General features: G+C 55.0%; 1 protein-coding gene across 2 annotated transcripts in view; it reads left to right on the top strand.

Moving 5' to 3' along the window:
* PRKCB (protein kinase C beta) overlaps positions 1 to 12,345 on the top strand; it is a 133,271-nt gene that overhangs the window by 51,150 nt on the left and 69,776 nt on the right. For both annotated transcript variants that reach the window (XM_059826663.1, XM_059826662.1), the window contains exon 3: positions 1,562 to 1,644. In XM_059826663.1, the coding sequence (XP_059682646.1) occupies positions 1,562 to 1,644 (83 nt within the window). The remainder of the gene's footprint in view (positions 1 to 1,561; positions 1,645 to 12,345) is intronic.

Below are 12,345 nucleotides of genomic sequence, written 5' to 3'. Positions count from 1 at the left end.
ACTCAGAAAAGTACATGAGAGGTCCTGCGAGGAGAGAGTTCTTGGCAGCTGTTGTGCCTCTTAAACCTGCTGGGTTTGTTGTTTTCGTAATGAAAAATGTGAAAAGGAAAACGAGTTTAAAGCTGGACGTGGCAGGGCACAATAAGGGGATGGTGAGCATAATGGCAAACGTCACTTGCCTTTTCCTTGTTCCTTAGGAAAAGCCCGATATCGATGCCACTGAAACCTGCTTCATTTTTGCACTGCTCAATTTGTTTTATGTGCTCAGTTTCTCTGAACCCCGGTAGACTGCATCTCATCTTCCAGTTGCTCTTTCATTTAGCGTAACTGCGGCTCGCGGGAAAAGGACGTGGCAAACGAGAGGCCCCTGAGACAGAGCTGAGTTTGGTGCCAGGTTTCCCCCGGACAAAGCACAGCCTTTGCCCAGTTTTGCTCTGTTCACGAAATCAGCACTTGTTCCCTTTGCTCCGTTCCTGCACGGGCTCCCTTCCTGCGCGGTGCTGCCTTGGAGCTCAGGTCCCAACTCTCGGGATGGGGCGCAGATGCGGGGACGGAGCACGGCGCGGATGCGGGGATGGGGCACGGATGCGGGGACGGGGCGCGGCACGGATGCGGGGATGGGGCGCGGATGCGGGGACGGGCACAGTTGGCCCTGGGGGGCTGGCAGCCAGGAGGAGGTGACGTGGGGTGCGAGGTGGTGCCTGTGCTCCCCAGCCCCGGGGCATCCCAGCCTCCCAAAGCAGTAGTGTCCCCTCCAGCTGCAGGGTGGGGTGGGCTGAGACCCTCAGAGAAGGACCTGGGCCGTCAGCTGAACTTATCTGCAGCGCCGAGTGGCCTTTTTAAGGTCTATTGCTGAAAGTAAGGTGCTTATTTGGCTTTTAAGGGGAAAACCAGCCTTTAAGTACGGCGCTTTGACTGCAAAAGTACTGCCGGCAGCTTTGGATTAGCGTGTGCTGTAAGGGTTCGGTGCTTTAAGGGATGTGGATTTAGCTCTGGATATTATGCTTGAAAGTCTGGGTGATGGCATGTTGGGATGAATTTTCCTGCGCTGCTCCCAGAAGGGTGACTTTGTCATCGACATGCCGTGCGTGAGGAGAGGAGGACGGTCGTGTCTTCTGGTCTGGCAAATGGAGGCTGTGGAGTTGCTGAAGAAAAGCGGAGCTGTGGGAGGAGAATTGCCCGCCTGTTCCCGTGGGTACAACCTTCCATTTTTGGACACATGCACTTTTCAGCTCAGATACCCGCGAACGCCAGATTCTCCCTCGTTTTATACCCGGCGGTGACCTCAAAGCGTGTGCCACGAGTGACAGTGAGCGCAAAGCGAACATAAGGGCTCCCAGCCCTCCTTTGACGTTTGCTCAACAGTTTGCTTCTGCTTAGTTTTACTGGGTCCAGCTGACGATATTCAATAAGGTTTAAAAATCTGCCACAGGTTTACTTACAGAAAAATAAAGTCTTCCCATAAATCAGGTATAACAGCTCGGTATTTTCTAAGCTCTGGGCTCGTGCATTGCCAATCCCTTAACATACCCCTGACACTGTCGCTGTCTTCTCTTTGCAGTTTGCTGCTTCGTCGTGCACAAGCGGTGCCATGAATTCGTCACCTTCTCCTGTCCCGGAGCTGATAAAGGCCCCGCCTCGGATGTAAGTACCAGCTCCAACGCCTCGAGTGAAGGCACAGCGCGGGGTTTTGTGGATCGCTCTGTTTCACAGCAATTTAGAGATGTTGTTCCTCCAGCTTTCTTAGCTGATGACGCTTCTGTGCTGTTATGTCACGGGCATCTCTTACTCATTGTTGTGAGTAGTTGTGTGGGCTCTCAGATATTTTTGAGACACTTAAAACACTTTCAAATCATCCAATAACGTGCTCTCGGCAGAGCAGGGAGAACATACGGGAATGCAGAGATGTTTCAGCTTGGGGCTGAGTCTGCAGCCTCACCCTGTCTCCCTTTTGTCCCTTGAGTCGCAGCCTCAGTTTCCCCATTGGTGAAGTGACGTTTCCAGGCTGTGCCACCTAACTGAGGTTTTAGTTTTGGGGTTAATTAACATGCACGAAGCACTCAGTGCTAAAAAGCTGGTTTAATCTTCCAGTGGAAGACTGTGGCCAGCATGTCCTGAGCCGAAGACGACTCTCTTCTGGCTGGGCTTGGTTCAATGTCTTGATCAATTCCTTTTGTCACGAGTGAAATACCTGAAGGAATCGGCTGTCGTTTAACTGATGCCTACCCTGTGGCTAGACTGGAGTCAGCCCCGGGGAACGTGCCTGTCCTTGTTCCTCCTCAGCTCGTGACTTTTTTCGAAGGCATCGCTGACCCACGTGTCGGTCCCGCGTTGCTCCGCGGTTGTTCGGCGTTACCTGGGGTCAGGGCTCTCGGCCACTTGCCTGCAGCATCGCTGCTCCTCACCCCGGGGGCTTCTTGCTAAAAGTGGGCACCGTTTCGTATCATCTTGCAGGTTTAATTAAACCAATCTATATGTTTGGTCTTCTCAAGGGAAAAAAAAAGCCCGCAGGCACATTTCGTGCTTGCTTGTGATTTGTGTGGACAGTGTTGCTGTGTTTGCTCCGACTTCCCCAGAAAACACAGAACTGCCCAGGCAGCAGCATCAATGACAACAAAATTACTGGGAAATACCAGTTTAGGTGTGACTTTTGGAAAACAGCATTGCTGGTCTTTAAAAACGGAGAAAACCACCCAGATGCCCGCTGACTAAGTCCCCATCCTTATTTTCACAAGGACTTAATTTCCTGGTGAATCCCCAGGCGTTCAGGGCGAGTGGGAGAGCTGGAGCCGCGGAGCGGAGCTGGCTTAGGCTCCTCGGCGCGGTTCTGCCAGCGCCTTTCAGGTCTGTCTGGCAGTTTTTGTGTTTTACCGTGGAAACTGGCTAATTTGGGGAACTGCTAGGAGGAAAGAGATCAAATTGGGGAAATGACAGTGCACCACAACTCTTACCCTTAAAAATAGAAGCAGTGGGAGCAGGCGGTGTAACAGGCAGCTGAAGGTGGAGGCTAAACACACGTTGTCAGTCGCCCTGCCCGAAACTGGGCTGCGTGCCCTGATTGTGATAAGTGGGAGCTTTTGGGGAGGGGGTGCGGCTCGCGGGGAAGGGGCAGAGCGGGGGGGTCAGCCCCTTTCGGGTGTAGCGGTGGGCAGGGAGTTGTGGGCAGGGGCTGCCTGTGCCCCTCGGGGAGATGCTGCAAGGGGAGGCCGTGGGGGGACAGGGCTGGGTGTGGGTCACGGTGGTCGGGGTCCTTCGCCAAAACTGCCTTTCTGTTCCAGGCAAACCGGAGGGCCAGCTTGCTGGCTTCCCCTTTCGTCTGGTTTCTCCTCCTGTATGAGTGTGCTGGGTTTGGGGCATCTCTGGGTTGGATCTGAGAAATCTGCCTGGGCTTTGGTCCCAAAGAACCGCTGGGCAGCTCCACCGCAGCGCTGCCGGGGACCCCGGGCAGGGGGACGGGGTGGGATGGTACCTGCCACCCCCCACGTCCCCAGAACTGCCCTTGAAGCTGGTCACTGCTCTGGCTCTAGCAAAACGCTGACTTTATCCCAGTGCCCAGCTTGGTCTGTGGCTGATCGAGGGACCCGTCTGTGCAAAACCCTGTTTCCACCCAGAGCCCCTGATGTCGGATTTCTCGGGACACGTGTGCTTGCAGCCCCCCAGCCGCACAGCACAGTGCCGCCAGCCTGCTGAAGCCTACCTGGCCACCCTCCTCCTCCTCCTCCGGAGAGGATGCCTGGCAGAGTGTTAATTGTAACGAGCTGATAATGAAGCTTTTGGCTGTTTCCCACAGGCTGAGGTGCCCTGATAGGCGTCTTCCAGCTCGCCCAGGTGGGTGCCGCGGCAGCCTGGATCCGGCTCCCGTGTGCTGCCAATGTGGTTGCTGGGGGTGCTGCAGGAGCACCCCCGAAACAGGCTGCTTTCAGACTTGGGCCTGTGTGCAGATCGCTAAGCCCGGTTTTATTTCCACTTCCCGCCAGACAATTAGTCAAGATATTATGTGGGTTTTTTTAACCGCCGCCCCAGGCACTTTGCATATGACTATCACTTTCCTCACTGAGGGCTTTCTTCTCCATAGGGGCTACTGCTAATTGCGGTGCATTGGTGGCTATTGAACCTTAAAAATCAGTTAGCGGAGGGGAAGAGGAGATGCAGTAGAGATGCCAACCCGAGAGATACTAATGCATCCACAAATACTCTGGTCCTGCAGACTGTTAGTCCATAACACATCTTTATGAACCTGAAGGTCAGGAGAGGCTGCTGGGGTCCTGCCTGACCCCAGGGCAGCCGGCGGGGTTTGTTCCCGGCCCCGGGTGACGGCCGTACCCTCCGCCTGAACCGTGGCAGACGGGTGTTTGCGGCTCCGTGCTGTGCAGCCTCCGCGGCAGCAGCTGCAGCACCCATGGCTCTTTCTCTGGGGTACAGCAAACCCGAGGGGAGGGTGGCAGGGTGGCACCGGTGTCGGGCCGCAGGACACAAGCCCCCGGCGTCTTTGCTGTGCCTGGAGCAAGCAGGGTCTTGCAGCGGAGTCGTGGGCAGGAGCTGCTGCCTGCTCGGTGCGTTGCTTGCAGGGAGCGAGGCAGAGGCAATCAAGGACAAGGCTCCATCGCTCTGCTCCTGGGACGAGGCTTGACAGGGATAAAAGCATCCCTCTGCCTCCATCTCTGGACGCTGTGGGCCTGTGCCAAAGGGGCACAGTCAGGATCCGTGCAGGGGAGCGGTGCTAAGGTCTGCGTGTGAGCGTGCACGTGTGCACACGCAGTGTGCCCGCACGGCATTTGTCCCAGTGCGCTTGTCCGGAGCGGGTCACTCAAGGGGGTAGAGTTGTGGGAGAGGGAAGCAACAGCTTTGCACCGCTTGCCTTCATGCCTCTGTTTTTTCTGGGCAGTTTCACTCACTGTCCCTGCTGCTGCTCCTCTGCAGCGGGCGCCTGCTGTAACAGGGCCAGGAGAACTGGAGAAGGCGTGGGGAGGGGAGGTCTGCCCTTCCCTTAGAGTTGACTTTGGCCAAGCAAGGAGCTTGCATGCGTGTGTCCGGGTCCCTCTGCACAGTGCCAGCGCTCCGGGTGGGGGTAACGTGGCAGAGCCCCTGCCACCAGCACGGCCTGCCCTGTGCCCGCCGGGCAGCGAGGCGCGTGTCCGGCTCCCTCCCTCCTGCAGCCGGCGGTGCTGGAGGTTTTACAACGACCTTTGCTGCTAAGTAATGACACACTGTGAGATTCCTTCTGGCCATGTGGATTTAATTCTGACACTCACGCTTTCTCTTCTCTATTGTCTGTCATCTAAAATGTGTAAAGAAAATGGCAGCAAGACCCGCTTGAGGGTCTAGCACCCTGCAGACCTGATTCAGGCTACAAGAGGTATATGTCATATAACCAAAAATATATATGTTTAGATATGTATTTAGATATTTGTGCATGCAGATGTGAAATCTTACTTATAAGGCTGCTTTAGGTGCAACGTAACCAGAGAAGGAGCTGCTGTCTGAGCAGAGCCCCCACGGTCCCGACCCTGGCTGGGCGGGTGGGCGCTGATGGCTGCGGGCACCCGGAGCGGGTGATGGCAGCGGGCGAGGGGGCTGCTGGCCCCACAGCTGCGAGTGGCCCGTTGCTGCTGCGGCAGCCCCGGGAGCGGCTGGGTGGGTGCTCTGGGGCGCTGCGGGTGCCTCTCGGGCGGCAGAGCTGGAAACCCTCCCCGGTGTGGTGCAAAACCGGCAGGACAGTGCCAGTGAAGGCGATGAGGGCAGAGGGAGATGGAAACGCTGGAGCCACTTAACCTTGCTGAAGGAAAATGAGGCTGGCAGCGGGAGAGCAGGGACGGCTGTGATCCAGATGCCACCTCCGGAGCTTTGCTCAGGCGCCGCTTTCTTATCCGTCCTCATCATCTGGATAGCAGCGCGCAGCAGGCAGGGCGGGTAGCGGGGAGATGCTTCGCCTGTTCCTGTGCAGAGTTTTGGCCAAAGGTGGATGCAACGCTCTTCTTTTTCTCCCCACCAGCCCTGTCCAAGGGGTGAGCGAGGAGCCCTGGGGCAGCCGGGTCCCTCTCCCCGAGCGCGGCCCCTTGGCCCCGGACCAGCAGGTCTCCCCACGCGTCCCTCCTCCCGCCCTGCGGCTCTCCGGCCGGCTGTAGGTTACTGTGGGCAGCCTCTGCCTGAGAAGGGAAAGGTCCAAATTAAATCTCTGTTGTCACCTTTTAAGAGGCGCCACTCGATGCCTTGATCGAATAGTCTATTGCTTGCTGGTGTGGCTGGGTGGGAGCTGCCGCTGTGGTTCATGGAGCAGACAGGTGAAAGCTGCCCAGTTGGTGTTAATGAATCTTTAATATATCATTTCTGAAAACGAGGAGGGGAATGCAGATGCTTGGGGCTTAAAGCAGGGAGCAAAAATGGCCCTTTTGTAGCCAGAATTTTTTGTCATTTGGCAAAGCCCTCTGGGAGACCCTCTGGTTTGTGCCCCTGCACAACTGTCACTGGGGGGTGCGTGCACGGCAAACTTCGTCCCTCCTGCACTGGCTGTCAAGCTTCTTACAGCGATACAATCCTTAAGGAGCTTTGAATCAGGAGGCGGAAAACTACTTCGCCGAACAGCAATGTCCTGTCTACTTCGGGACTGAGCCGAGGACAGGGGCTTCATTCTGCGCTGGTGCAAAGCTCGAGTTTTCCTCTGCTCTCTTGTTAATAGCTGCGGCATGAATCCAGAGCGACCTATAATTATGTCAAACGCTGGTAGCATCTAGGTTGTAACCATTATAGCTATGCATTTTGTCAGCCAGTGCAGCAATCTGGTAACTGTCTTTCCTTTCACGGATATTAATATCCAATGAAATCCTGCAGAAAGAATGAGTTTCATTTATTGCATTTGTTTAAACCCTGCAGTGTGTTCGTCATTACAGTGGGCCACGTGACTTTGCTGAGCTGGAGAGGGAAGAGATTCGTGCGGTGAGATGGCATCCCCGGGCTCGGCGTCTGCAGGGGCAGAGCAGAGCGGCGGCTGGAAGAGGCTGCTCTGGCTGGGGCTGCCAAGGAGCGAAGCTGCAGTTCCAGCCAGATCCCAGCCTGGGCTGGAGCTTTTAACGCCAGCTGGCTGCTGGTTTTCATCCCCAGAGCCGCTCTGTTCTAGTATGCCAGTCATGGAGCCCGGGGAAAAAAAATACATGGAAAGAAAAACATTTTCTAACTTTGCTCCTTGATCTCTGTGTCTTGTAGTACTTCATAGTTACTTGAGAATCAAGGAGAGAACCATTTTGCATCCTGTAAAGTGCTTGTGGTATATATGGATGCTTAATTTTAAACACCTGAGTAATACTAGTTACTTAAATAAAGCTCGTCTGTTTAAAGTTAAGGATGTGCTTGAGTGCTTTCTGGGATGGTGCCTTGTGCATGTATCCAGCAGATAACCCTGGGGGGAGGCTGACGTTTTACACTTGTCGGAGCATAACCGAATAACTGGAGAGCAGTGAAATGTCAAAGTCTCTTTCCGTTACCGTTGACTAGTCCTACTTTGGAGCAGTTTTCTGTTTGATCTGGTTGTGTTTGAACCTCCTTGAGGAGAGAGGGCGGGTGTGTGTTTAACCTTGCAAAGCCTACCAAATGGGAATCTTCATCTAAGGAGAGGAGGGCTAATTATACAGCAATGATAGGGCCTCTAAGTCAAAAAAAATTAATTGCTTCTTGCAATAGAGAATGACGCTGTAGCTGTAAATGCTGCTACTGAAGACACCGGGGCTGCTTTCATGCCAGATTGCTCTTAAGCCACGGCAGGATATTTTATTTTTTTTGATGGCTGAAGAAGCGACAGCGGGTCTCTGTTTCGGGCGGCGGCATTGCTGAGGACAGGGTGTCTGTCGCACAGTGCTGGCTAGCTGAGGGCAATGGCCTTGCTACCGTTTGCTTCTCTAACTCGGTCGGCGCGCGTGCCGCGCCGAGCTTGGAAGCGCTGGTGATGAGGGCTGCGCGCGCTGCCTGCGCCGCTGGGCTGGGCTGCCTGGGCGTGCGTTCCTGCGGCGGGTCTCAGCTTCACCCTCGCTTTGGCGTTAACGTGCTCTCAGGTTGCGGTCTCTCCCCAGCATCCCGAAGTCAAAAGCGGCGAGCGGCTCTGGAGAGGGCGGCCAGCCCAAACCTGCCCATTCCAGCATTAAACTCTGCTGGTTTTCATGACGGTCGCGGGAGGCAGAGCCAGCACGGCCGGTCAAGCTGAAGTTTTCTGGAATATGGCAAGGTCTTCAGGAGCTGAAGTCAGGCATGTGTAATGTAATGCAGTTGGCAAACCTAATTATAGTTGGAGCTATTAGTAGAATGCATAATTATTTAAATTGTAGACAAAATAATCATTAAAATGACCTTCTTTGCATTATCCTGTTAAAGGTCATCTAATCAGGATGCATTAATAAGTATCAGAGTTGCTCTAGGAAGGTAACAGGTCAATGTAGCTTCATTTTGATTTTGCATTTAATTTTTCCGCCATTTGCAGCTTTAGGAGAGGGTTTCTGAAATGCTGTCACCACGGCACCTTTGGTCCTTCCACGCTTTGTTTGCTGAGGCGGAATCTTTTCACCTTTCTCTTGGGCTCCTCCTTTCTTGAAAAGCTCCAGAGTTGAGCGTTTGTATGATGAGAACATTGCTGCCACCCTCTTTTCAAACAAGAGAGAAACTTCACAGGGTCATACAGGTGTTAACCAGGGTTAGAAGCTGTCCTCGCAGCATCGCTACGTGGTCGTTACCCCATCACGCACAGCATCAGCAGATCCCAAGCTGACGCTTGTAGCAGGGTGCAAAGAGGGTCGCTCCACTTTCCCAAATCTGGCTTCTTCTCTAGAGCGTTTGGGCAAACGTGGGCTGGCAACGACTAGCAGTGAGACTTCAGCGGCAGAACTAATGAAGATGCCATTTGTACTACCTGGAAATTAGCAGCTGCCTCAAGTTTCTCCCGTCCGGGATTATCTCCGGTGGGAAGGGTCGCCTGCTGCGGGGCAGTCCCTTTGCACGGGGTAGCCATGGGGTTATCAGCAGGCTCTGCCTGGCAGAGGGTGGAGGTGGGACACGCAGCTGCCTTCCCATGCTCCAGACGTGCCCGTTGAGCCAGGACCTTCCTGAAGGCTCCAAGCACCCTCTTGCCCAGGTCCTGCCTTAGAGAGCAGGACCCCGATCTCTCCTCGCACCTCACGTAGCTCTGGGATGCCCCTGGTCCGGTGCACAAGCAGATCTTCACAGCCTCGCTGCAACTTGCTGCTTCCTTTTGTCTTGCTAATTAACTTCTCCAGCTCTCGTGGTGTGCCATCTGCCCCTTGCGCGAGGGCACATGCTCGCTGCTCCTGCCGGCGCTGCCAGCCCAGGCAGCCGGTGACGGTTCCCGTGGGATGAAGATGTATCTGCCGTGCTCCCTCCCAGCACCTTCTGGTGCTTCCCTGGCTCTGCCGGAGCCCGGCTCTTTCTCCTGCCAGCCTGCACATGTCTTCAGCCCTGTAATTGAAAAGCTCTTCTCTTGTTTTCTGGGCGTGTGTGTGTCTAGTTACGCCCGTTATGGTGGCAGCCTCTCCGTTGAAGGAGTGGATTGGAGAGGGTGGTTGGGTCCGTGCCCTGCCCGTGGCTGCCGAGAGCTGGTGGCTGGGTCTGAGCTGGGTTTGTGCGGAGCGGGGCTATCGGGAGGGCAGTGAGGTGGGTGGTGGCACCGGTGGGGGGGTGTAGAAGGGAAGCGTCCTGCAGGCGGGAGCTCTTCCAGGGGGTCCGCACTGTTCCGGGCAGCCCGGAGGCTGCGGAGTGCAGGGAAAGCGCTGTGGGAGCCCTGTTCTCACGGAGAGCGTACGCTGTAATAAAATGACTCTGAAGGCATGTGAAAGATAACAAACGTTTCTAAATGATGTTGAGATGCTACCGCTGCTCAGGGAAAAAAGCTGAATTTGGCTCTTTTTTGCTGCTTGGTAAGAGAGTGTATTTTATTCAGTGTTGGCAGCAGCACGAAAAGAGTAACTGTCATCCATATCGCTCTGCAGTTGCCTGACTAGCAGATGAGATCTTTTGTCAATAAAAACGCATTAACTTGCTGGAAGCTGTCAAGGAAAGCTGTCAAGGGCAGGTTTGAGCTGCGGCCGTGTGTTTGACATGGAAGCGGCCCAAGCTGCGATGCTCGTGCCCGCAGACGTGTTAGCTGCTGGTGCGTTGCTGGCCATGCCCGGGGACCGCTTGCCCTTCCACAGCCAAGATCCGGGCAGAGGAGCTGCCTGCGCTGCCGTGCCCTCAGGGCCTGCGCTGTGCAAGGTGTTCTGTGGCTGTACTACTGTAAACGATAGAAAAATAGTTCTGGTGTCGCTTCCTGGAGCAGCAGTGTCAATCGTCTTTGGAATGTGGCATGCTGACTTCCACGGAGTTGCGATAGCGATAGAAAAGATCGCCCAAACCTTTGCCGTCTTGCCTCAAACAGGACCCGTGTTTTCCTCCTGTGCGTAACCTCCTTTCAGTGGAGTCTCTATGGTTTGTCATGGCTCTTTTCATTGAAACAAAGACCCGTCGCTCTTGTTCACTTGTTCCTTAACTTCCTCGCTTGGTTTTTGCTGGGACTCGGCGCTATTTCTCGCCAAAGGCGTTTCTCCAGCCCCGTGCAAGCGGGTGGGAAGATGCAGGAGGTGCATCCCCAGGGCAGCAGCTCCCGGCTGCGGGTCCCGAACAGGGCGAGCGCTGCCGAGAGCCTGTCCTCGCGAAAAGCAGGGGGTCCCTGTCTTTGGTGGCCACGGTTGTCTTCAGTTCCTCTTCCCCCGCCATCTCCTGGCTTCAGTAAGAACTCGCACAATCAGAGGCTGCTGCTGGAGCTGTTTTATTCATGTCCCTGGAAGCAACGACAGGCTTTTCTCTCCAATGTCACCTTTAGAGTCACTGTTAGGCCACTTCTGTCTCTCTGCTGTGAGTTATTCCATATGAACTGGGCGGGGAATTTTCCCCAGGGGAAGTGTGGGAACAAAATGCAAGGGTTTTGGTTTTACGTCCAGCGTCGGGGTTTCGTTAGGTACAGACAGTAAGCTGTCCCTGTGTTGTATTTGCTCTGCTATCATGCTGCTTAAATTACTATGAAATTCACTTTAAAATAGTCTCTTTGCATGAGCTGTGTTAATTCTTCTTTGGAAGAGATAATTTAAAGCTTTCTCTGCAGTGAGGTGGGGAAAGCAGGGGGGCGTAAGATTGAATCAAACCTCGGTGGCTGTTCACACAGAATCATTAAGGTTGGAAGAAACCTATAAGGTCATCAAGTCCATCCTGTTCTGTAGAGTCCAGGAAATTTTGACGGTACAAAGGATTAAAATAGCATCAGCCATCGGTGTAGGTCTGGGCTGCCAGCTTCGCCAGGGCGAGCGGGGCGGCCGGACTCTGCTGGAGGACAAGCGGTGCGGTGCTGCGGGAGAGCGGCGGGAGCTGGGGACGCAGCAGAAACCTAAGTGCCCTTTGTGTGTGACTTACTTTAGAGATGAACCCAAGTGAGCTGGACATGTTTTAAAAACGTTTTACGGCTCAGACGGGTGGGCCTGAGGAAGGGTCTGGTCCTCCCTCTGCCTCCCACCTCCTCCCTGCCCCAGGGAGAGGCGATGCCCGTGCTCCCCCTGCCCCAGGCAAAGCTGAATTTAGTGCAGAAGTAAATAAAAGGCCAGGCAGCATCCAGCGTGGTGTTTGCAACTCTGGGCATGACAGCGAGCTGCTGCCCTTGCCAGGACACAGGCTTTGCATGAGAAACAGCTGAAGCAAAGCGCCCTTGCTTGCCGGTCGGCGCTGCGCTGCCCTGCCGCCCCGCTCTGCGCTCGCGCCTCGGCTCGCCACTGCCTGATGAGCCTCTGCCCGGTGCCATCCTGACACATCTTCTGCTGCCACAGAAGAGCAGACGGATTCCTGCCTACTAGGAGCGGTGAATAAATCGTCAGTCCGATCAATGCCACCAGCTGCCTGCCTGCACGTAACTGATAAGCGGTAGCCCCTGCATCTCCGTCAGGGTTCAGCAGGGAAGCGTGCGTGACATCGATGCGGTCATTCAGCGAGCTCGGTGGTGGGTATGACCGTGAAGAAAGGCACGGGTGATTGCTGAGCCTGAATATGGGTCTGGCTGTGCTGTGCTCGGGGTGCCTCGAAGGCCACGCGTTGATTACTCAGTTATGAATCAAATGTCTTGCGTTCCTGGGAGAGCAGGAGAGCTCGGGCTGCTGTCGGCAGCACGCAACTGCCTCTGCCCGTGCTGGGCTGACTGGGGTAGGAGCAGCCGGAGATGTGTGCGGTTCTGGGGGCAGCCAGGGGCTGCGAGGTTTGCTCTGCAAGTCAGGGATGCGGGAAGTCAGGGATGCAATTGTGCACTGGCTCGTTTCAGACCAGAAACCTGCT

The sequence above is a fragment of the Gavia stellata genome, chromosome 18 (assembly GCF_030936135.1).
Source record: "Gavia stellata isolate bGavSte3 chromosome 18, bGavSte3.hap2, whole genome shotgun sequence".
NCBI lineage: Eukaryota > Metazoa > Chordata > Aves > Gaviiformes > Gaviidae > Gavia > Gavia stellata.
Note: the sequence above shows the minus strand (reverse complement) of the source record. Positions and strands in the feature narration are given on the sequence as shown.